At 41.1% G+C, this 25,292-nt stretch overlaps 1 protein-coding gene across 1 annotated transcript in view; it reads right to left on the minus strand.

Moving 5' to 3' along the window:
• The window catches only part of Abca13 (ATP binding cassette subfamily A member 13), a 463,272-nt gene that overhangs the window by 98,955 nt on the left and 339,025 nt on the right, over nucleotides 1-25,292 (minus strand). The window contains 6 exon segments of the mRNA XM_055624041.1: nucleotides 2,397-2,592; nucleotides 5,826-6,079; nucleotides 9,330-9,486; nucleotides 15,663-15,778; nucleotides 18,182-18,359; nucleotides 19,708-19,762. Coding sequence (XP_055480016.1) covers nucleotides 2,397-2,592; nucleotides 5,826-6,079; nucleotides 9,330-9,486; nucleotides 15,663-15,778; nucleotides 18,182-18,359; nucleotides 19,708-19,762 — 956 coding nt within the window.

The following is a 25,292-nucleotide window of genomic DNA, read 5'->3' on the forward strand; positions in this document are numbered from 1 at the left end:
ATAGATAGATAGATAGATAGATAGATAGATAGATAGATAGATAGATAGATAGATAGATGATAGATAGATCGATCTTTCTGGTAGCTACATGCCTTCATTTTTTCCACTGAAGAGACTGTAAATCCACTTCTCACTCAGCACTTAAGAGAATACTGGTATTAACTATGGAAATAACCTCCAGTTGTATACTTTGAAGTTAACTGATTTATTTCTTCAATTTTTTATGCGAAAACAGCCCTCTCACCCGATTATCTAGACCTGGGATCTGTTTTATACCTCCAGATCTGATGTGCTTGAGATCTTCCTTGGGACACAAATCTTCTTAGACCCGTTTTGTGATGTCTGAGTGCTTGTATCTGCTGATACCATCTAGCTTCCTCATATGACGACGACGGCTTCCGCACTTTGCCTGCATGCCCACCTCCCACTTGCCCCCACTATGTGCCTCTGGACAGCATCAGTACCCTGAATCACCACGTGCCTCAGTCACCAGGTTTCTTCCAACTTCATTGACTCTCTCTCCCATCTAAAATGGGGATCCATTTCATTTGAAATCTGCCTGGTGTCACTCTATCAGGCCTACTACAGCCAAGCCCTGTGGTGCACTGTCAGCCTATCCAGACCAAATCCCTGCTTCAGAGCCCAGGCTGACCCTGCCTTGTGGTAACAATTCTTCACGCTCTTGCTCTTGGACCTCCTTAGTGCACTGTTGTAAATCACAGAAGCCTACCACTCCAGCACTTTCTAACCCTTTCTGGACATGGGAAAAAGATATTTGCTTATGATTTTCTAGTTCCCAACCAGTTTGGTGATTCTTAGAGGGACAGAGACATACATCTCAGTCCTCTGTTTTCTTCACAGGTTCTTACAAATTACTTCTCTTCTAGGCAATCAAATGTGCTGCTCACAAAATCCTAGAAAAAAAGACCATGCTACAGTTTGGATCTTGAAAAAGTCCCCAGAGACCCGTGAGCTAAAGTGGTCACTGGATGTGGAATTACATAGGAGGTATGCCTAGTTGACCATTTTTGCTCAATGATATTAAGCTTTTGCAGGATATTGGAACTTCTCTGTCTTTTTAGCATCAGGCCATGACATGAGCAGCTTCTCTAGCATGCCTTCTTCTCTTGATGCAGTAGGTCATCACAGGCATGAGACAATGGAATCTTCACAACTTCGGTGTGAGCTGAGTCTTTCCTCTCCTTCAGTTGATTATAACACTGACAACAAAAGGCCCAAATGGAACCTCAAATGTGAAAAGCATCATACCTACTTCCAAGGTATTTTTTTCTTCTTTCTTTCTCATATTCTCTCTCTCTCTCTCTCTCTCTCTCTCTCTCTCTCTCTCTCCCTTTTGGCATCAAGCATCCATAGGTAGATAGTGAGGAAACTAATATTGATTTAAACTAATTTACAAAATTCAGTAAAGTTAAGATCACAGAGTTAACTAGCAAAAAAAAAAAAATCAATAAAAACAATGATTAGGAAACAATCCCTAAAATTTTGTCCAATTGTCCCAGAAATCAGGGTCCAAACCTAGGTTATTTCTGGTAGCTTTAGATGGGTCTCTAAGCCTGTATGTATGCCAGGATACTCATATCTGTATTATCTGCTCAGCAAAAGGGGATGGCTGGCAAGTGGCAATGAGACAGCCAGATAACCACTGGGTTTCTCCAGAGCCTGGACCATGCACATACCAGGCGTGCCTTTATCTCTAACAACTAATTAAAGGTAATCATTTCCAGAATTGATTCCCTTTTACATAGAGTCCGAATAAGAATCAGTTTATGTGACTTCTGTAAGTTCTGACTACAGGTTTCTCCACAGCTGCTGTGGTATGTACATTTTTTAGCCCTCCCGGGATATCATTCTTCTAGAACAGTGGTTCTCAACCTATGGGTCTCGACCCCTATTGGCAGTCACATATCAGACAGCCCACATATCAGATATTTACATTAGAGTTCTTAACAGGAGCAACATTACAGTCAGGAAGGAGCAATTAAATAATTTTATGGTTGGAGGTGACCACAACTGTATTAAAGGTCACCTAGTAGGGAGTTTGAGAACCACTGGTCTACATGGGCTTAACTGGGCACTCAAGAAAACTAACAGGCCAACTAAGTGGAAGAAGGAAATTCCATCTTTAACTGGAATTTAAAATATATATATATACTCAATAAAAAGTCATTCTAAAAATCGAACCCTGCATAAAATTTAAAGAATCATGAAACAAATTTTGAATCAATTGGTAAGTGTCCACTATGCTAAGACATTGTCTCCAGCCTCGCCTCTGTGAGGTCGCAGGAATCTCTGGAACATGGAGGCTGATTTTTGCTGTTGACTTCAGATTTTCACAGGTTCACAAGAGAAGGGGGTAGAAACTGCAGCTGTGTTACCTCGCCTCGTGGTATGCCCAGACTAATGTCATGCACAGCAGTGGTCTTCCCCCTGAAAACACTTCTGTAACTTTTCCTGAGGTTGCACAACACCAGAATGTCTCCTCCAGTCCTTCCTTCAAGCACCCTTATTTGCTCCTTTTCAACATCTATGTCCTTAGCCGACTTGACTGTGTCCTGCAGGGTAGAGTGGCCCCTGGGAAGAAAAAGGCAGAGTTAATTCCCGGCTCAGATAGTCCTTGAATAGTCCCCATGTGACACTCATGAAGACAGAAGGCACAGCCCTCAGACCTCTGTGGCCTAGTAGGGCTGCTCCTCCCTGGGCAGGGGGCGGGAGGGGAGGAGAAGGTCAAAGAGCACACCATTGAGTTCTTGTCAGAAACAGTCCCTGTTCCCCTTATTAGGGTACCCACTTGGATATTGAGCTACCAAGGGCTACATCTGAGTAGAGGCTCTAGTTTGCATCCATACATGGTCCTTGTTTGGAGAAACACTCTCATAAAAGACCCCCTGTGCCCAGATATCTTTGGTCCTTGTGGAACTCCTGTCCTCTCCAGGTCATATTAACTCCCCCCTCCTTTTTTTTTTTATTCCCTGCACTCTGTGAAGGTTTGGTTATGAGTCTTAATATCTGCCTTTTTACACTGCTAGGGAGAGTCATTCAGAGGCCCTCTGTGGTAGGCTCGGGACAGGAACATTCTAGAAGTATTTTTATAATTCTCAAATTACTTTAAAACAAGAGTATTATAGCTAAGAGAAAACATCCACTGCTAGTCCTCAGTTGTCTCAATGACCTATTCTGTGGTATTTCCACATCTGAAATTTTATAAATATAAAAGATGGCTAGACCCTCTGATGGGTCTGATATCATTTACATAATATTTGAAGACATATAAAATGAATCAAAAGAGATAAACATGAGAGTAACGGCTATCCAGAGGCTTATTACTGAGGAGCAGAAGGTGAGATGGGTACATAAAACATGGAAAGTATTCAATTCAACAATCTAAAAGAGGATTGAATAAGTTAATTCACTTTATAAAACTCTATCCACTTATACCTTTCAGCTTGACTACTGTTTGTCTTTATCAGATAAGACAAAGACACAACCATCAGCCCTTTACCCTCGGCTGATATCTTAGAAGTCTGCATCCAAGATTTCCTTCCTCTCTGTGTGAGAATAACCTGAAAAATTTTATGTATATCTGTAGATCACATCACTAAAACGAAGCAACGCGGGGATTCAGGGAGGGACCAGGTACCATGTTGTTTCTCTGATGGGTGGGAGAACAAATGAAAATTGTTGGGCACAACCAAACAATCCAAGTTCCACTTCTGCTTAGCCATCCACCAATCACGGTGCAACAGAAGAAGGATCCATGTGGGTGGTAGACACAGCAGGGCTGTCCTGATAAGTCATCACTGCTGGTATCTGGGCTACATGGCTATTCTAACTTTGCCTGAATAAGAATTCAGGGAGCACAGCCAAGCCCCAGACTGCAGGAACTAGAGGCAAGACCTCCCAAACACACATCTATGTGGGCTGCTGCCAGGCCAGAGCTGTGTGCAAATGGAGACCTGTCATCTTAAGGCAGTGGAGGGGTGCAGGTGGAACCCAATTCAGTAAAGTGGGTTTCATGCTAGTGCCCAGGCATATGGTGGTAATTCATAGCTCAGGTGGAAAGAGTAGAATCTATCTGGTGCCTATGAGGGGACAAGCTATTCCTATTTCTCCTCCAAACTTTTAGCTAGGACTAGTATAATCATCCCTCTGAAGGACTGGCTCAGAACCTTGGCTGTTCACGTTCAGGACTGATCATGTTCACCATGATTGGTCACTGGGTTTTATTCGGATTTAATGAACAGTGACAGGAGACAATCATTGTGGCAGTGAGTCATAAGGGAGCAGAAGGGGAGACAACACCTCTGATCCTTGCCCTTCACTGAAACACAACGTAGCACAAATGACAATTTGCTGTGGATATCAAAGACATTGTTCTAAAGGTGAGCCCAACTAATATCCTCTATAAAGTAGAAAAAACACAGAAAGTCTTTTCATTGGCAAAAATTCCTTTGATACTGTCAGGGGACTGAGAAACCTGGAAGCTGCCAGAGAAAATCTCCACTGTAGGTTTTAAACAGACTGAAGTATTAAGGATTATCAGAGAAGCAATTACTCTTAAAAGCTATCTGTAATTCTACTCCAGCGTCAGTCAGCTACAGGAAATCTGCAAATTCCAGAATACTTGTGGCCAAATTCAGAAGAGTTTTGGGATTTGTATTCAAAATGGTTCTCTACTTCCACAGCCTTAGGGTGCTATGTTAAAAAAAATGGCTGAAAAGAAAACAATGCATATAAAGGGATGGCCCAAAAATATTAAGAACAGAGCTTTATGAGCTTTTAACTGATTCTTCAGTAACAAGGTGGTAATAGATTTTCCATAAAGAATCCTCCCTTTGAGAGACAGTCTCAGAAAAACATAGAGATATAATGACAGGGTGTGTGTGGGGAGAATCTCTGTCAGAAGCCGCAATCGAAGGACCAAAGACAGAGGGAGGATCAGTACAAGGTGGAGGGGGAAGCAGCAGTGTAGACCCTGCAGATGAAAATAAACTCCTCTGTAGATTCCAAACATGTTTTCTAGTATTTGTGTGTTTCAAGTGTGCGGGTGTGTTGTGTACATGTATGTCTGTGCACCATGTGTGTGCCTGGTGCCTTTGGAGGCCGGAAGGAGGGTATCAGATGCCCCAGAACTAGAGTTGCAAATGGTTGTGATCCATCATGGGGTGCTGGGTCTACTGCAAGAGCAGCAGTGCTCTTACTGAGCTCTCCCTGCGCCTGTGTGACAAAGTTACCTTAAGCCCAACTGTGTATGAGGTGTGTGTTGGTGTGTATGAGGTGTGTGTGTGTGTGTGTGTGTGTGTGTGTGTGTGTGTGTGTTTGCAATCATCCAGGTGCATCTAGTATATCTACACACACCATTTTCAGCACCTTTAAAAAGACAAGAAGACTGCATTTGGTAAAGGCATGTAGTGCCTGCACTAAAGTCCCACACCTTCCTGACTCTAGAAATTAATGCCATTTAGTTATAAAAGTGAATTACTTTATGGCGTCAACCAAGTTCACTTTTAGTGTTACAAAGTAACAGAAAAATTGAGCAATTTCAAAGTGGAAAATGAATTGAGACAACCAAATAATTGAAAGGATTATTTTAAAGGTTGGCACCTCTATCTTTTGAAATTCTTCCCATTTAGTTGGTGACTCATACTTACCTACTAAAAAAGGAAACATGAATCTTTAACTTACTAGAACCATTCATAATATTGTCAGTCAGCCACATTTCTTTATCTTGCAAGCTCCAGGTGGACTTTCTCCTCAGTCTTTACTCAAGAGTCGGAGGCATTAAGCATGAGCCCTTTAGTACATACCTTGACCATCTTAGAAGGTCTCCATGTAGCAGAATCCTCAACAGGAGAAGAACTGTGCCCTGCAAGGTCAACTCCACGAAGATCCAGCCCAAGAAATTCATCTCAAAGGGACTCACGTAAGAATCAATGCCAAAGCTGTGAGTCAGGTCATACTTGATTTGATTATAACAGAGTTCTATGAGCCCCTGGCCGAGGCAGAATTGAGGAAAAATGGTAAAAACCCACTTGAGGACATTGTAGATTTTCTGCAAGTTCTGCACAGTGAAGAGGGAAAAAGCTGAAATTAAAAGCTATTCCGTTTTTATAACCTATATAAATACCTTCCTGTTGACTTTGGTTGGGGGTACAGGGCCAGTCTTCCCTAGCCCGGTTACTCAGAGACACTCTCAGACAGCCATGGCGCCAGATAGGATTACACTTGAGATCTTGTACTATGTATGTCTTGTTAAGTTTTGCTTGATGAAATCTATTGTCCTTCTCTTCCTCTTACCCCTTCTGGAGTTGGAACGTGTGTCCTATATCTGCCCCACATATTTGGTTGTAGTGGCTCACAGCTGGAAAGAAGTTGGGATGAACTATATTTTTGAGTTTCACGCACATCTGAATCTGATGACGTTTATAGACTACATAGTAGGCCTTATGCTTTATAATTGGGGCAACAATGAGTGAAATATTTTGGAGCTCTGTGTCAGAATAAGTTTGTATTTTTTATCTGAGAAAGCCATGAGTCTTGGGAGCTCAAGGGCAGAATGAATATATATATATATATATATATATATATATATATATATATATATATATATATATATATATATACTTATATATTTATACATGTTGAATTTTTATCCGCCATATGGTGGCTTAGAAAGCCAAGCCTTTTGAAGGTAATTTTGTGTAGAGGAAGACATAAAGAAGAATGTCTACAATGAAATTAGTGTCCTTTTGGGAAAAGAAAGAGCCATTAACCAAATCTCTGGCTAATGGCTCTTTATGTATTCTCTGTGAATACATAAAATGGCAACTGCCTGTAAGTCTATAACAGGATTCTCAGAAGAAACTACATCTAAAGCCACATTGATCCATGCCTGAATCAATTAGTTTGCCACCTGAAAGAATTTCTGTTTTTAGTGATAGTGTGGGATAGGAAGCCCTGAACTTGAAAACTGAGAATTAATGACAGGCTATGGTGACATCAATGTTTTTATAACTCATTTTAAAGACCGCGCAGTGATTTTTACCCAAGTATTAACAAAGATTGTGTGATATGTGAATACTGAATTGGTAAGCACACACAGAGAGAGAAAAAGAAAGAGAGAGAGATTCATGGATTGTCAAATAAATTGTTTGAGTTGAAAAGAGTAGTGATTGATACATAGAGGAATGGAAACTGTAATATTAAACCTGCTTACATTTTTGTGGTTGAAGCAGAGATCTTCATTTGTGGGAGAGAAATACATGCCTGGCCTTGTCTAACACCCAAGACACATCATTCTTTAACAGTATTTTGGCAACAAGAAAAAAGAATCCCACTAGCACTTCTGTCTGTATATACAGTGGTTAATATTGGCTAGCCAGCTCATAACCTAAAATCCCAGTTGCCTTCTTTGATACCCTTCATTAATTTTACAGTTTCATAATGCTTTTTAACATAACAATGAACGTTTGATACCAATTAGGATGAAAATTTAAATAATGTTAAATGGCTTTAGCACACAGTATCATAAGGAGTAAAGAAAAGAAAGATCAAAGCAAATCTGGTCAAATGTGCTCCATTCCTAATTGCTGAGTGACTGGAATTCTTTTTTCCAGGAAATTCCCTTTGCCTGTTGGTTCTTTAAGATGAGCAGTGCTGTCTGTAATTGCAGATAACAATGCCTTTTGTTCCAGCATGCTGTTAGACTCCCCTAGATGAAAACATTCTTGGATAGCATCTTCTTTAGTTGCAAATAACCCACCTTTCTTTTCCTTTTGGCATTTGCTTATCCTTCCTTTGTTATCTAGTTCTCACAGAACTGACTGGCTATTGGTTTCACCCAGTTGTTTCTGTATTGGATCTGTTTTCCTTCCCACCACAGTTTACATGGATTGTCTTCGATAATCCATGTCACATTAGAAACCAATGGGGTGGAGCGAGGCCTCTACGCCTCTCCTGCTGATTTCAATATTCTCCCCAAGTTAAATCCAATTAATTGTTCAGCAAGCTGTCTATTTAAGGGCTCGAATATTAATACAGATTAGTGTCAAACTCAATCTGTAAAAAATCGCTGAAATAGATCATTGCCTCATTGAATGCAAAATGGATATTTACATACTCCATTGCTTCTACGCAAACATGAGGCACAATAATAAGAGACAATATTGGCCATCATTTGAGAGTCTATGAAGTCTGGAACCCAGCCACAAGCAGTAAACCTGTGCCAGTGTGGAAGGCCTCAGTCCCTTTCTGGAAATGGGAATATCCGCATATCCTTCTACCTGAAGCACTATACCTCTCCCAGGTGAAACTTTCAGATTTTGGCTCAAACACATGGGAACTACAGAGCCATAAGAGAGTATGAGAACAGCAAAAATTCTTTTGAGCATAATGTGCTCAGAGGCAAGAAAAAAAAAAAGCAAAGAAAGGACTGAAATATGAGAGCTAAAGAGAGGGAGGAGTCTCAAGCCTGTTCCCAAAAGTCAGGACTAGTTCGCTGGCAGATGGTTTAAAGCATAAAGCAATCATAAGGACAGCCCCATTAAGGACAAAGCTTAGAGAGAATGAATGGGATGTGTCTACAGAAGGGATTTCAGCTTGACCCTAAGGTCTGCTAGGCATTTCCCTCCCAGGGAAAATCACTTCTTGATGAACAGCTTGGGCAGCTTTCCCTCTAACACCAGGAAAGACACTGTTACTAAGTTACACAAGAGACACCAGTCCTCAGACATGCCATCACATGAGTATAGGCAAGGCTACCTTGTCCTTGATTAAGATTTTAAGCCAGGATACAGTGACACTTTGGCAAGACATACTTCGTGGTATCTATGCCTCCATGACCAGTAAGTGAACTTCAGAGGATCCCTGAGAAGGACATTGGAACAAAACAGTGGGGCTAGCCCTGGCCGATGGAGCAGCTCCAAAACACCACAGCAGTGTCTGCAATCCATCACTACTGCTGAGCACTTGGCTCCCAGGTAATGGCACGATTTTGAGGGATTCTGTAAACCTGAGCCTGAAGACTCTGGTTGGAGAAAGTAAGTGAATGAGAGCAGACCTCTGAAGAGTGGACCTAGTTCCCAGGCTTTTTTTGAACACACCAGAAGGTGAACAGCGGCTCCCACACATGTTCTTGATGAGCCCTACATTAAAAGTGAAAGCCCTCTTAAACTGTGAGCCAAAATAAATCCTTCCTCCTCTAAGTTGTGTGAGTCACTCATTTTTTTTAGGGTGGTAACAAAGTAAGTACTGGGCACCTGCATTCTCCTGTGGCTGGCTCCTTTGGAAATGGGCCACTGCGAGTGACTCACCTGGGCTTTGGAAATGATGGCCAAGAGCCGGGGCATGGTGGTCATCAGCATGGTGCACAAGCCAAAGATGAAGTTCAAGGAGATATAGGAGATGAAGGCCACATCTGAACTGGGAAATATTCTAGATATCAAATACATCCATGGAATCATCGCATATCTAAAATGTAGAAGTGAAAGTATTTTTATTCTCTTGAAACATTTATTTGTATCACAACTGAAGCATAGATGCAATGTTATTAGAATGGTGAGTTTTTCTTTCTTTGTGTAATATGCATAATAGTTTTCTATAGGAAAAAAAATACTATTTTCTAGGGCTTCCAAAGACCCTGTAAGGTGAAGGGAAGGTGTCATGGGGATCTGGGCATTAAACTGGACCTTTTCTACTTTTCTCAGTAGGAGGTCCTTTGTCTCTCAAGCCTACAGCAAGAATAATGCCCACTGATTATACTGGGAATTGGAAGATCCCAAGAATATAACAATATTTAGAGCTCTTTTTCACAAAAACACATAAAAACAAAAACAGAAAGCAAGCCTCATTTTGAGAAGCTTGTTCACGCTAGGGAATGACACTTCTACCATGTTCTCAAGCCTCCTCCCATGTCCCAACCACCCGGAAGATGATAGTAGGATCTGTAACTCTTAGGCAAGGAATCCATAATCAGGTTGACACCTTGATTAATCTGCTGCATGTATGTAAGTTAAGCTGCCCTTGGAATCCCACCTGAGTGGCCCAAGGCTGGGTAGAAGGGAGCACTGCTAATGTTGAGCCTTATCAATGGCCACAAGACCCAAGAAACTAACTACTCCACCACCCCCACAGCCAAACCTCTGCTTCCAACTGTCCCATTTGTCCTCCTAAAACCAGCTGTCAATCAACTCAAGGCCAGCTTCCCTCAGCTTTCTTTTGTGACAGTAAAATGCAGTCAGTGTAATGTACCTCAACAGAGGACTCTTGTGATTTGAACATTTCCAAATATAAGCAAAGACTCCTATTTAAAATCATAGGCTTTTGCAAAAGCCTCATCTATTCTGAGCTCCCACAAGTTCTCGCCACACCTGAAGTAGAGCTGTCAATATTTCCTGCTGGTTACATGAGATATTGCAGAAACTTTTAGATGCCTGAGCATTCCCTAACACATTAACTAGCTCTGAAAATTATGAGACTTCAAAACTGTTTGAGGGATTTTAAAGCCCTAACATAGCACTTGGTCATATATAATCTGTTACACTAAATAATACCCCTTTGTTAAAAGATATTTTCCTATACTTGAGAAACTATGTGGAGTATGAGCTGCAAAGCCATATAATATCTCAGAAACTTCACTCAGTAGCAATCTGCTTCTTAATTTGATCACGAAAAACTTTTCTGTGAGCCGCGTGATTTGTTGGAGACAAGTGCTTCAAAGCATTTTTTCTAAAATATTTTATACATAAAATAACTAAGGAAAATAAAAATAACTGCCAAAGAGATGAGCCATCACTTACTAATGCTGCTAATTATTACTAGTCCTGTCTGAAATAACTAATGTAGTAACAGAAAGAACCAAATCCTATCCCTAATCCTACACACACTCCTACTGTCCTTTCTTGGGCAAAACTCAACAGTTATCCTTCGTCATGTTACTGCTTTCAAATTTCTATCAAATTCATCCTTACAGTAAGCAAATATATATTAAATGTGTATATTAAAACTATTGTTTCAAACACAAAACTCTGGGACATTGTAAGACAACTTGATTTTATTTTACACAGGCAGATTTTTAATAGACTGAGATAACCATCCTGGTGTAGTTAAACCAGAACTGCAGAAGAGCCGGCCTTTCTTTGTTCCTTGTAAAAGATGGCATCCAGCCAGCTTCCTCTGAAAAATTGAAAATGTGGGAGCTAGAGGAGTTTGGGGGTAGCCCCTCACGAAATATCTGATGTATCTGGTTGGCGGGGCACAAAGCACCATGCGATGATCATCTGCTTTGATCAGCATCTCCATGTTCATAGGGTGGCCTCACAATGCCTTCCCCTCCCTCTGTCAGCCAGGACACCTTGAGCTGTGCTTGAGGGAGTAATTACCATATCACCACCAGTCTCCACTCCACTGGAGATCGCATAGAATCTTTATATAAGGTCTTCATACTGGGTTATGTCCTTCAAATATTTGACAAGTGGATCAAAGCATTGTCTAAGAAAAAAAAAAAAGACTCCGAGACAAAGACATAGTCTTAAATGACACCCCTGGAGATTTCCTTTCCTGTATTAATGAATCTTTGAGCTGATTTTCCAGCAAAGATGATTCCATGATTTTTTTTTAAACTACATTTTCATTATTTTCCTTTCAAACACTTGGCTGAAATTAGCATACTGGCAGATCCAGCCCCCACCCCTGCCTCTTCTAATTTTTTAAGGAAAAATTTAAATTGACTCATAGAACATAATTTACTTTACATGAAACCTACTGTGGCTTTTAACGCTCTCTAAAAAAACAACTCTTCATTTTAATGATTTTATAATTCACTGAAGGTTGGTATACTGTTCACAGGTATTCTGGAATCTATGAGAACAGATCGTATTCTCCTCCTGACAACTGGCCTCTTCCTTCTGCTGTGTGAATTTCCCTGGGGAACAGAACAGGAGGCTGTGCTCTTATTTTCACAATCCTTTAGCACTAAACATGAATCAAATATGTTCTTAGATTTACATTTTTTAAAAGCTGTCTGTCCTTTATTATTGTCATAATTATTATTACTTATTAAAATTAATTCACTTTGCATCCCGGCTATAGCCCCCTCCATCATCTCCTCCCAATCCCACCCTCCCTCTCCCTTCTCCCCCCACCATGCCCCTTTCCTAGTCCACCTCCCCTACTATCTGACCCTAGCCTATCAGGTCTCATCAGGACTGTCTGGATCCTCTTTCTCTGTGGCCTAGTTAGGCCATCTTGCCAGAGGGAGGTGATCAAAGAGCCAGCCACTGAGTCCTTATCAGAGACAGCCCCAGCTCTCCTTACTGTGGAACCCACATGGACACTGAGTTTCCCATGGGCTACATCAGAGCAGGGGGACTATGTATTCTCCATACATGGTCCTTGGTTGATTCATCAGCATCTGCAGGACCCCCTGAGCCCAGATATTTTGGCTTTGTTGGTCTCCTTGTGGAGCTCCTGTCTCCTCCAGGTCTTTCTATCTCTCCCTTCTTTCATAACATTCCCTGCATTCTGCCCAAAGTTTGGTTGTGAGTCTCAGCATCTGCTTTGATACCCTGCTGGGTAGCTACCTATCTGTCTTTTATTTAAGTTTATTTTTAGTGTTAGTTTTGGATTTGTTTTAATTTGTTGGAATTTATGAGAAAAAAGTCTTAATATGTGGCCTCATGCTGGTCTTTCTACCTTCGTGTTCTGAGGCTCTGAGTGTTGATATGAGAGTGTATGCCATTGTGACCAATGTTATTTGTTCATTTTCTCTGTCTCCTCTATGTTTTTGTCTCTCTCTTTCTCTCTCTTTGCATGTGTGCATGCATGTGCATGTGTGTGTACCCCCCCACACACGTGTGTCTCTGTCTATCTCACTCTGTCTCTCATTTCCGTCTATCAGTCTCTGTTTCTCCCCTCAATTCTGTGTCTCTGTCTCTCTATTTCTCTATCTTTGTCTCTCTGTCTTTGTCTCCGTTTCCCTGTCTCTCTGTCTCTGTCTGTCTCTGTCTCTTTGTCTCTACCTCTGTCTTTGCCCACCTTCTCTCTACATCACATCCACTCCCTCTCTTTCTTTCATCTTTATGTAGCTCAGGCTGGAGTAGAGCTCATTCTTTCAACAGGTCAACAACTTCTAGTACAACTTTCCTCTTTTTGATACAAGTTCTGCCGGCTGCCCCATCAGAGTTTAAATACTCATTTTCCTTGATAGAAAGACAAATTATTGCTAAGCATTTGTGTTTGAAATTGCACAAGACTCGGTTCCCTTATCCTGTTCCTTATCTCTCAGGCATCACTTCAATCAATAGCTTTGTTTCAAGTCTAAAAGTGACCTTAGGTTTCTGAATTTACTGGTTTGCACTTAGGTTCCTGGTATAAACAAGTCCTGGGAGGAGGAAGAGGAGCAACAGTCGCTTTACTCTCCAAATCCTGAGACAGCTGCCTGAAACCAGCTGCCAAGACTGAGGCTCTTAGAGGAAGGGGTAACAACTTTCCGAATTACATGTGTAGCTTTATACCAATGATGGAATAACAACCTTTTATGTCCTTCGACTCATATATCACATTGTCATTTCTTAGCTTTTTCTCTTTGGGAATACCCAGATTTTAAGTATTTGTATTTTCACCATCGTCTCAGGCCCCTTACATAAGAATTCTTCTCAGGAATGTAGGGCCTAAATGAGAATGCCCGCCATAGGCTCATATGTTTGAATGCTTGGTCCCCAGTCAGTGGAACTGTTGAAGAAGGATTAGGAGGTGTGATTTGTTGGGTTAGATGTGACATTATAGGAGGAAGTATGTCCCTAGGGGTGGGCTTTGAAGTTTCTTCACCTCTCTTGAAACTTGCTGATCAGATAGGAGCTCTCAGCTACTGCTCCAGCAAATACTATGCCTGCCTGCTGCCACAGGCACTGCCATGATAATGGACTAACCCTATAAGACAGTAAGCAAGCCCCCAATTAAACCCTTTATTTTTTTCATCTTTATATTTTACTTATTTGTTTATATATTTATTTATCTATTAACTTATTTTTGAGGCAATCTTTCTACATAGTCCTGGCTGTCCTGCAACTCACTATTTAAACCAAGGTGGTCTCAAATTAACAGAGAAAATTCCCGAGTTCTGGGATAAAGGTGTGTGCTACCATGCCTGATATAGTCTTATTAATAATTTGCTTGGTTCTGGTATATCCTCACAGCAACAGAACAGAAACTAAGACAAGGAAGTATATCACCTTTTGGAGAGCATGACCGTGCATCCATAGACTTAAGATTCTCCAGAAATCCCCAAAAATGTTTAGTTATAAAGACAGAATTTTCTTGCTTAATGTAGTCAAGTTAAACATTTTCTAAAGCCACATGTCATAAGATTAAGTTTTGAACCATGTAGCTTCATCCAAATTTCATAACCGTTTTTGAAACCTTTCCCTCTAAAACTCAAATGTAATTTCATAGCAAGGCCTATTTTACACATGTTAAAATAAAATGCATTAACACTTATCCTGTAAATGAGATTAACAAGCTGATATAAGATAATAAAAACAGGGTACAAACACACATCTGTATTCATGAGCTCATAACTTTTAAATTAAGTATAACACCATACTCCATGAGCTTTCTTTTAGCGAACACATGATTTTTCTCTGAAGAACAAGATAATTCCATGAGTAATAGTAATGGCTAAAATTAATGTAATTACTCTGCCAGCTGTCCCTGAGTTTACAAAAATTATCTTATTTAACTTTTAGCAATAAAATTGGCATTTTACAGGGAAGAAACTAAGGTGTAGAAGGGGATTAATGTTAGCAAGACCATAGGGTAAATGACATCATCATTATTCCCAAAAGAACTGGTTTCCTTGTACCATTACATATTTTCCACCTGTCCATTCATTAGCTCATATCCATCTATACATTTATCTGATGATGGACACACACTTGTTTAGGCAAAACTCTGTCCCATAGTTACATACTTTAAATAATTCTGGATCACTAGAATAACAAAAGGATATAAAGTTCACTTTAGTTATAGCCTTTGTCTTAAAGCCAGGTGGGTTGTTTTTGTTGTTTGTTTTTCAACATTAGTACATTGGTTCATTTTCTCCATCAGAAAGGACCATTTGGGGAGCAGTTGTAAGCATCCAGAATGTATAAATGAGTATTTCTGTGATGACTTTCTACTTTTTACTATTTTTTTTTTCCTCTGAGGAAAAAGGTGATAGAAATCACACAAAATACTTCCAAGCTACTAACATGATAGGAGAGGAAAAAATATGCTGGACAGCTTCACAAGAGAATCTCCACAAATGCAATTTCAGAGCTAACTGGATTATGTATTTGAGCCTACGATTAATGTCAAAGTGAGAATAACAGAGAACCCATTTCCCACTGCACAAGTTTGTCAAACAGCTCGAGGGCCTTTCTGAGACAGGACCAATGCCATCTTCATTATAACCGTCTGAACCCTTCCCTCCTCTACAGGGCATTTATCATCTTGCTCTAGCTTGTTTGCTCCTCATGCCTTGTAGAAGCAGCATAATTGCTTGAGAAGAGAGAAAATCATGAAGCAGACAGCAGGTTCAAAGCCATCCTGAGGGTTTTCTTTCTCAGAAAACAAGCCATAATTCTGCAGCTGTGTTTCTCATCACATACCCGAAAAGTGCCAGCAGGAGGGCTGTGGCCACCAAGTTCTCACGAAAAGTGAAAGCTGTTAACTGGAAGGCGACTATAATGGCGACACATAGACTGACAGAAACCAAGTAAAAGATCTGAAAAGACAATGGGGATATCCTGCATTAGGTAAAGATATTAATCATTCTCTACTTACTCTGCACTTTCCATTCAAATTCTACTTAAATCTAGCTCCTGCTACATATTAGAATATTTTTAGAGTTCATCATGCTGAATCATTGTTATGGGCTTAGCTGTCCTCCTCCAAAACTGATGGGCTAAACACCAAGATCTTCAGAATGTGACTCCATTTAAAGCCAGGGCCTCTGATACTTTAGGGGGAAATAAACTCCAAAACCTAACAGAGTCATCTATGCCTATCTCCCTTGGGAAGAGCTAAGGAATCCAGATACTATCCCAGAAACACCACACACACATACACACACACAGGGACTGGTGGATCTCCCCTTCTTTCTCTTCGGTCTTTCCTTCAAGGACTCTGCACAGGCAACAGCAACTCCACGCCTTGTTTGGGCATTCCTAAACATCTCTGAGGCTGCTGACTGCAGAACACTTCTTCAGAATGACCCATGTGCCTGAGTCCTTTTTGCTCTTTAGATCTCTGCTGAAACTCAATTCATTACTCTAACTTCCCGAATTGAAGTTCCTTCACCCCACTATCCTCTTTCATTCCTGCAAACAATTTAGTCATGAATCATGACTATCTGGTGTATTTGCTCTCTGATTCTTCCAATAAGACTATGAACTCTATTAGGAGTCATCTCTAATTTACTCATGTATTTAGGACCAACATTCAGCCCATTGAAACAAAGACATACAGGCTAGCTGGTTTTACAAACAACAGAGATATATTGCTCACAGCTCTGGAGGCTGAGAAATCTAAGACCATGGCAGTAACAGATTTAGCATACAGTGAATAGCTACTTTTCAATTTAGAAATGGTACATTTTTCTGTGGTTTTGACACGTAGCGGAAGGAATAATAGAGTTCTCTGAGGTCCCTTTTATAAATGTACTAATCTATTCATGAAGGCTACATGCTCTTGATCTAATCATTTTCCCAAAGATCCCACCTCCTGATATTATAAAACTGGGGAATAAGTTTGAATGCCAAATGCAGGGGGATCCTAATGTTCACCCTCAGCAAGCTTGAATATACTTCTATGCATAACAGAGCCTCAAAAATATTCATTGACTGAGTCATCAAATGGAAGAAACATAAAATGATTGAGTAAAAGTAGAAGAAAAAAGTCAGCCAATAATCAAACATTCCTTTCTGCCCTTAAACCCCAAGCCCCCACATCACACAGTGAAGAATGCCCCCATTCAGGACAGGGAATAAAAGCATAATAAACCACAGAGAAGAGAGGAAACTCCAGGGTCTTTAAGGTTTTGTTTCTCTGTAGTGTCTTGGGTATGTCGTTCTTTATGCTCCTACCCTCCGTTGGTACCTTCTTTCCTTTCCTTGGGACCACTAGCTGGAAAACATTGGGGAGAACAGAGGTTTGAAACTGTGGTATTACAGTGAGTGGTACTGAAGTGCGATTTGATAAAGTCTTTGGGGACCAGCACATCTCTCTCTTGAGATTTTTGAATCATCTTTAGTGGCAACTGAAGGGACTTGGGAGTATCATGCAACAAACTCCTGAAATGTTAAAGCATCTCAGGTATGACTCAGATAACTATGTATGTTTTAAAAAAACATCTAGATGATGGGATCAAAAGCAAGCAACTTGGTTGAGTTCTAAGCCCATTCAAAGTAGTAATCATTGTTTAAGACCGACTTGCTAACACAGTGGATCTGTGTAAAGCAACACAGATGGTCAGAAGCTGGTGAGTGGGAGGCTCGCAGCGAGTTTCAGGCTTGCCCTCCCTTCTGTTCAAATAGGATTTTCCACATCACAGAATGAATCGTCTCTACGAGAGCGTGAATGCACATATATTACCCTTGTACAAAAATGACAGCCCTGCTCCATAGTGATGACATGAGCAACAGTTGTGCAAGAGCACTAAATCAGAGTACATACATTGTAAATGCCCGGCCTAAACTCTAGGCAGTAACTCAACCAGGACTGCTACTGTCACCGAAAGAACAAAAGGCGAAGTCTAGTGATTTCCAGACTAGAGGAAACCCTGACACCTGTGCCCACAACTGCCAGGTTCTCACACTAAGGTCAGAGGTTAGGGAGATGAGAGATCACTTCTTATGCTTTTTATCATCTCGCCTTCCAGCCTTTTGAAAGCGAATGGCTGTTATTTACTCATTTCCTCCCTAAGAAACTGGGAGGGTCTTTATTTCAGAGCTCTCCAGCCCATGTCCTGAGTCTTCCCTCCATGAAGCAACTCTGAATGCCTGAAGGTGCCTGGCAAAGGCAACCTTCTTTCAGTCAACAGAATGAGTACTTCACTTGTGGACTGACCCATGTGGCGTGGACCCTTCCACCTCCATATTTGTATAAGAACCATATCCCCAAATCCTACCAGGTCATAGAGGAAGTTAATTAGCCAGTATGTCCTGTATCCAAGACCACTTATATGTTGCAACCTTTTAGCTCCAGTCACTCTGTCTCTCACCACGGAGCTACCAATCGATGCTGATAAGATGGAGAATCCCAGGACAATACAGAGGGCAACACCACACTGGCGAATGCTTTCCAGGCTGTGGACAAAGGATAATAGCACATCAGATGTCATAGAAGAAGTGAGAACTTCCTTCTGTTATACAATCTTAGGGAGAAGGATCAGGCACAATACCAACAATGTATGAACTCTCTTCCACATTCAGGACCCTCAAGGGTCTCTGAAGATGTGGGTTATTACTCAGAGCTTACAGGCATAGAACAGAAAACGTAATAGACAAACAAGCTGAAGAACATTTCAGAGTCTTCCTATCTCGGCCTATTCTTGACCATGGCGTCTGACTCTCAGTTAAGTGGTGAGAATCTCTGGAGCATCATCCAGCTACTGTGATCCTTCTCGACACTGAAACTCACTTGCTGTGGAGCAGAACCCAACAGGGAGGGGTGTTTGTAGGGCTGCTCACCTCACTGGAGCATGTCAAATTCAGGTGCTTGGCAAACCAAATATATTCCAAACGGCTACATATCACCACAGTCACACCATGCACTCTCTCAGGCAGGTGTAGCTGGAGCTCTCAGAGAACATTGTGTTGAGTCAAGCATTGCCACTGCCCATTCTGTCCATCTCTGGGAACATGTATGCACAAGCTGTCTTTTGGGTGTCTGACACAAGTAAAGGTGTCACCACACATGACCCACTAGGCTATGCCTTCCTTCTAGCACACTTCGTTTTATAACAGCCATCAGTTAGTCTGTCCCAGAGTGGTGGTCAGGTGTCAGAGAGTATTGGAGTCAGGGCTCTGAAAGCAGGATAGGTAAGAAGACAAACTAAAGCCCACCTTTACTGTCTCATGGCTTATTTAAGGAGAGAGTATTCATCAAAGTATATATTCTTCACTTGTCAGGTCAGAGGTCTATATAAATGATATATTCATCATTGATTTTTCACTAAATGATCGTTAGCTGCATGGAACAGAAGGAAGATGGGGGAGAGAATGAGGGCAGAAACAGTGTACTGAGTGCATGGTGTTGACACCTGACACTTAGTTACGGACCCAAATGCACCTGCAACAGCACCCACCTCCACCTGAGCCTCTGGGGGTCTGTGAGTTAAGTTAGGCATGAAAAACCTCAGGGAGGCTCTGCATGGTTCCCTATGGGAACCGCACATTCAGGCCGTTAACCTGAGTAATCCTGGAATGTGCTGTCCGTAGGCTACAGGGACAATTCCTTTTCTGAAAAGCAATTTCTTTTATGAAAAAAAACACAACTGAATACTATCATCACTTGTTTTTCTGCAAACTCATTGCACTTCTGCTTTTAAAGCCACCTGTGACAGTGTCCCTCCTGAGAAACGTTGAAGTAGAATCAAAATCTCTCCTCAGAAACTCAGAGATTGTCCCTTCCCCTAGCATTCCACAAACTCACATCTTGTCTTCATTCAGCAAGGCCCCTCCATACGGGTGGCTGTACAGTGTTATTCCTGTGAACAACAAATTGAGATGTGAGCATTATGCCCTGTCCCTCTAGGACGTCACATCCAAGCCCCTTATGAGATGTCTCCTGGTTGTTCTGCACACCCCCAATTCATTATCAGTAACAAAGGGCAAGTGTGTTCCTGCCATTAAACAGGTGTGAGCTGGGCTCTTTGCTCTTACCTCGATGGCTTCTGTCAAACACAATTGTCACGTATTTCACATGCGTCACATCACAGGCCCTATGGCCCTCTGTCTACCATATAACTGTTTATTGTTATAAGTACCCTAGTGCCCTAAGTGATATGGCATCACCCTTAATGATAAAGAGGCTCGGGATAAACAACTATGTGCAGAGAGAACACATGCTAGACATCAGGCCAAGTCCAGACAGACAAAGAAGTGAAACCATTTTCTTAAGGTAATTTTGTTTTGGGGGTTGGTATGCGTTGTTTCGCTTACTTTGTTAGGATTGTGTGTGAATGCAATGCCAGAAGGCAATATGAGGAAATCACCACCATGCTATCAAATGATAGGATTTTATTATAAATCTTTTCAGAGTATCATATTGCATTATACCCTTTTTTTCCATAAATTCCAACTGATGCTATATTAAAGAATCCCAATACTTTAGCAAACAATTTGTGCTGCATCCTAAAGGAACTGAGTCATTAGATTTTCTTCTTTACACTGGTCATTTTGAATATTTGGAGCTAAACATGGGGCTTGTGTGAGGAGCCCAACACAGTAAGCATGAAGCCTTTGTTTCTTTTCAGGTTGCTACTGTATTATTTTCTTCTTTTGACTCATTTTACATTTATCTTGTCACCTGTTTCTGTACTCATTTATGAAAGCACACGAAAACCCCAGCAAACTCTCATGGGTATAATATGAATGAATCAAGTACAATATTGGGCCTGACTACAAGTAACCAGCAGTTTCACCCTCAAGTACCTTGCTTGCTGCCTGTTTGCTACACGCACTCCTCCCATTTGCTCCAGGCTTTTTTATTGTATTCTACAGTGGGATTAGCCATGCACAAGCTGAGCTCTGGTCCATAACAGAAAGAGCAATTGGAGCTATTGCTTCAGGAATTCACCTGCACGATGTCACAAAACAATTTCTGTGATTCTGAATTAAAGCTGTTCAGATACTTTTTTCCTGGCATTTATTATATGGGCCTAATGAGACTGCTGTGGGTTTTCTAGATCCTGGACTTACACAACCCTCTCCAGTTGAATTGCTGGAGTTGGCTAATTGACTGTCTGAACTGGTAACATCCATTAAATGTCTTTTCTGCTTGTTTTTCATGGTGTGATGCCCTACCTCACTTCATTATGCTAACTCACTGGCAGGCAAAATTTCACTTGGTGGCCAGCCTCACACCAAACATCCCCACCAGATAGCTGCACAAATATTAAGTGGCCTCAGACACTGTATATGAAAAGTGAGATCCTGCCAAAAATGACGGGTATGCCCAGGGTGCTGCAGACAGTGACAATATGTCTCACTGTTGATGCAGTTCCAGTTTCTGCCTATTGATGAGAACATTGCGTATTAAATAAAGCCCAGAGCAGTGTCATAAACTGAGTAAGGTTCTAAGAATTATAAAATTGTAGGAACATAGACTATTGAAATCTCTAAGCTTAAACCCACCCCCCACCCCATCCTTCACAACCTGTATGGGATAAGAAGTATGCAAATGTCCTCAGGCTAAAATATCATCACATATCAAAGGAAACACACATGGTCTATAATGGAAGGAAAAGTTGTTTCAAGGAAGCAAGTTCAAAACATAAAATAAAACATGTTTAGAGGTTGAGAACACTGGTTCTAGTCCAGTTTTTGGGGAGAAGACAAGGTTGGACAACACATTCAGTCACACAAGTAGTTATTTTACTCAACCAACTAAACTTCAATAAAAAACTCTAGACACCGAAGCTTATCCACTCTCCTGGTTGCCAAACAGCTGAATATACTGAAAGTGATAGGAAGTAACATACTTGAATCCATAGGCATCTTCCCTCCCCTCACTCCAGGATCTCTAATGCTTGGTTCTATTAAATAATCCAATCTAATAAGGTCATGCAAACCCATAAACCTCCATAGCTAGGCTGCTAAAGCATGAAGGTGCCCAGGGCCCTTGCAATGCAGCTGACACCTCGGGTGTGATCTTGTTGAGGAACACACTCTTTAGGCTTATTTGGTATAACTGAAAACACTCATTGGTGGTGTGTCTTATTTCAACATTTAGCCCTATCGCCTCCTTTCCCAGAAGTTTAGCAAACTCGGAGTCCTAGTGTTTAGTCCTGTTTTTATTATATTTTGCTCTTCCAGATCACCTTTTCCTACCAGAAATTCTAGACTTAGGTTTGTGGGACCAGCATATCCAATGCATTGACTAGTCTGATTGTCAACTTGAAAGTAGAAATTACAAAGTAGAATCATCTGGGAAGAGTGAAACTCAATTGAGAAATCACTTAGATCAGATTGATCTAATTTCAAACGGATATAGGAAGGGCCGGCCACTGTGTGTGGTACAACCCTAGAAAGGCAGGTCTGGGATGTTGAAGGTAATTAGCTGCGCATGAGCTAGTGAGAGAGCCAGGAAACAGCATTCCTCCATTGTTCCTACTTAAGCTCCTGCCCCAGCTTTCCTCAATGATGGGATTTTATCTACAGGTATCAGCCAAACAAACCTGTTCCTGCCCATAAGTTGCTTTTGTTCATGGTGTTTATTACAGCCACAGAACACAAATTAGAATCTCCAGATAAATGGATGTTTTTTGTTTTTTGTTTTTTTGTTTTTTTCTCATGTATATTTGACCAGAAGTTTTCCCTCGAATCCCTACAGTCCTCATGTTACTTGGGTCTCAAGCTTCATAGAGTTGAGTATATTCTGCACACACCCAGTTACCTGCAACCTGCAGGTTTGTGAGCTTGAAAACAAAGGCCATGCCTCAGGATTCCCACTATTCCAGTCATCCAGGTGCAAAACCGAGGTCCCACCCTCTCCTCATTTTTCTTTGCCGCATGTGTTCAAGTTTCCATGTTCTGCCACTTCCATTGGGCCTCCTTACACAGATTCATGGTGTTCATGCTCACTAGCACCTTGTCTTGGTGCTAGTTGGTGACCCCGAACTCACATCGTTTCTAAGCCTGCCCCTCCCCAAGCTCAGCACGTATGCCAGCCCCAACAAACTAGAGAACATTTGTCTGAGAGAGAGAGAGAGAGAGAGAGAGAGAGAGAGAAAGGAAGGGCATGAGGGGGGAGAGGAGTAGAAAAACAGAGCAATCATGTCCTTCACCTCCACACAGATTCACTTTATGATAATGTATAAAACTCTTCAACTGATTCAATGTGAAAAATGGGATTATTATCACTTTCCTTGACCCTGATGCATTTTAACTTTGCCTTCACCCTCCTGGTCCAGGCCCCACTGACATCTCATTCCATCTCAGTCCTATTCAGAAATTAATTTCATTTTTTGAAATCATCATTACATTGTCATGCTTTAGTGAGGTAAAACCAAGGAATGAAAAATGTATAAAGACTGCCATGAGTTACAGCAGTTTTACTTATGAATTTTCAATTCTACGCTATCACAGAAATAAAATATACTTTGTAGAACTCACACTTCAAAATTGAATTTTAATCTTTTCCTTGCTGCAGACATTTGGTAGCATACTCTGGTTGTGCTGGGCAGCTGGCACATTGAGCTGCAGGTCTTAGCCACCCACCATGAGCCATCTTCCATGTCTCCAAATCACAAATTTGTGATCTTTACGTTGTTATTTATGCTATATAAATTTCTCACTTAGAACATTTTCAGCTTACTGTGAGTTTATCAAGACACAATTCCACCATTAAATCAAGCTTCTATGTTCCAAGTTTACAGTGTCATTTTTTTTTCATTTTCAGCTGATTTATTATTTATTACAATTTATTCACTTTGTATCCTGGCTGTAGCCCTCTCCCTCATCTCCTCTCAGTCCCATCCTCTGTCCTTTTTCTCCCTCATGCTCCTCCCCTAGTCCACTGATAGGGGAGGACCTCCTCCCCTACTATCTGACCCTAGCCTATCAGGTCTCATCAGGACTGGCTGGCAAGGCTGCCCCACCCCCTCAAGAGGCAGGTGATGAAAAAGCCAGCCACTGAGTCCAAGTCAGAGGCAGCTCCTGCTCCCCTTCAAGTTATCCCCCATGGAGACTGAGAGCCTATGATCTACATCTGAGCAGGAGGTCTAGGTCCTCTTCATTCATGGTCCTTAGTTGTCACATCAGTCTCAGCAGGCCCCCCTGAGCCCAAATTTTTTGGCTCTGTTGGTCTCATTGCAGAGCTCCTGTCCCCTCCAGGTCTTTCATCTCCCATTCTTCCATAAGATTTCCTGCACTCTGCCCAAAGTTTGACTATGAGTCTCACATCTGCTTCAATACCCTGCTAGGTGGAGTCTTTTGAAGGCTCTCTATGGTAGGCACCTGTCCTGTTCCCTTTCTTCTTCACTCTGGTATCTATCCCATTTGCCTTTCTGAATGAGAATTAAGCATCTTCCCCAGGGTCATCCTTGTTGTTTAGCTTCTTTAACACTATAGATTTTAGTATGCTTATTTTATATTCTATATCTAATAGCCACTTATACGTGAGTTTAAGTGTGTGTTTTTCTGTTTCTGGGTTCCATCACTCAGGATGATCTTTTCTAGTTCCATCCATTTGCCTGCAAATTTCATGATTTCCTTGTTTTTAATAGCTGAGTAGTATTCCATTGTGTAAATGTACCACAATTTCTGTATCCATTTCTTGCTTGAGGGACATCTAGGTTGTTTCCAGATTCTGGCTATTACAAATAAAGCTGCTATGAACATAGTTGAGCGAATGTCCTTGTTGAATGGTTGAACATCTTTTGAATATATGTCCAGGAGTGACGTAGCTGGATTTTGAGGTAGCACCATTCCTAATTTTCTGAGAAAGCAACAGAGTGATTTCCAAAGTAATAGAGAAATATTGAATGACAGATAAACACTTAAAAAAATGTTCAACATCCTTAGTCATCAAGGAAATGCAAATCAAAATGACCCTGACATTTCATCTTACATCCCTCAGCATGGCTAAGATCAAAAACGCAAGTGACAGCACATGCTGGAGAGGATGTGGAGAAAGGGGAACCGTCCTCTGTTGCTGGTGGGAATGTAAACTTGTACAGTGTAATTTTTAATACAAAAATACAAGATGAAATGATAAGATTACCAGTTAAGCTAATTAACATTAATATCACTTCTTAAACATTGCTAATGAAAATGTAAATTAGTGAAACTAGTATGAAACGCATTATAGATGAGGTACTTCAAAATTAAAAATAGAACTACTATAAGATATATCACAAGCACTAACAGACTGATAGACTCATACTCAAGGAATAAAATCATTATACTGATGTTTGCACATCGTTCTTACTGCAGTATCACTCTTAGTAGCCAAGATAGATCTACAGTCCCAGTGTCCACAGTGTGTTAGAAGATGGTCTTGTGCACTGTGTATTT

This window comes from Psammomys obesus, unplaced genomic scaffold (genome assembly GCF_907164565.1).
Source record: "Psammomys obesus unplaced genomic scaffold, mPsaObe1.curated_primary_1811, whole genome shotgun sequence".
Taxonomy (NCBI): domain Eukaryota; kingdom Metazoa; phylum Chordata; class Mammalia; order Rodentia; family Muridae; genus Psammomys; species Psammomys obesus.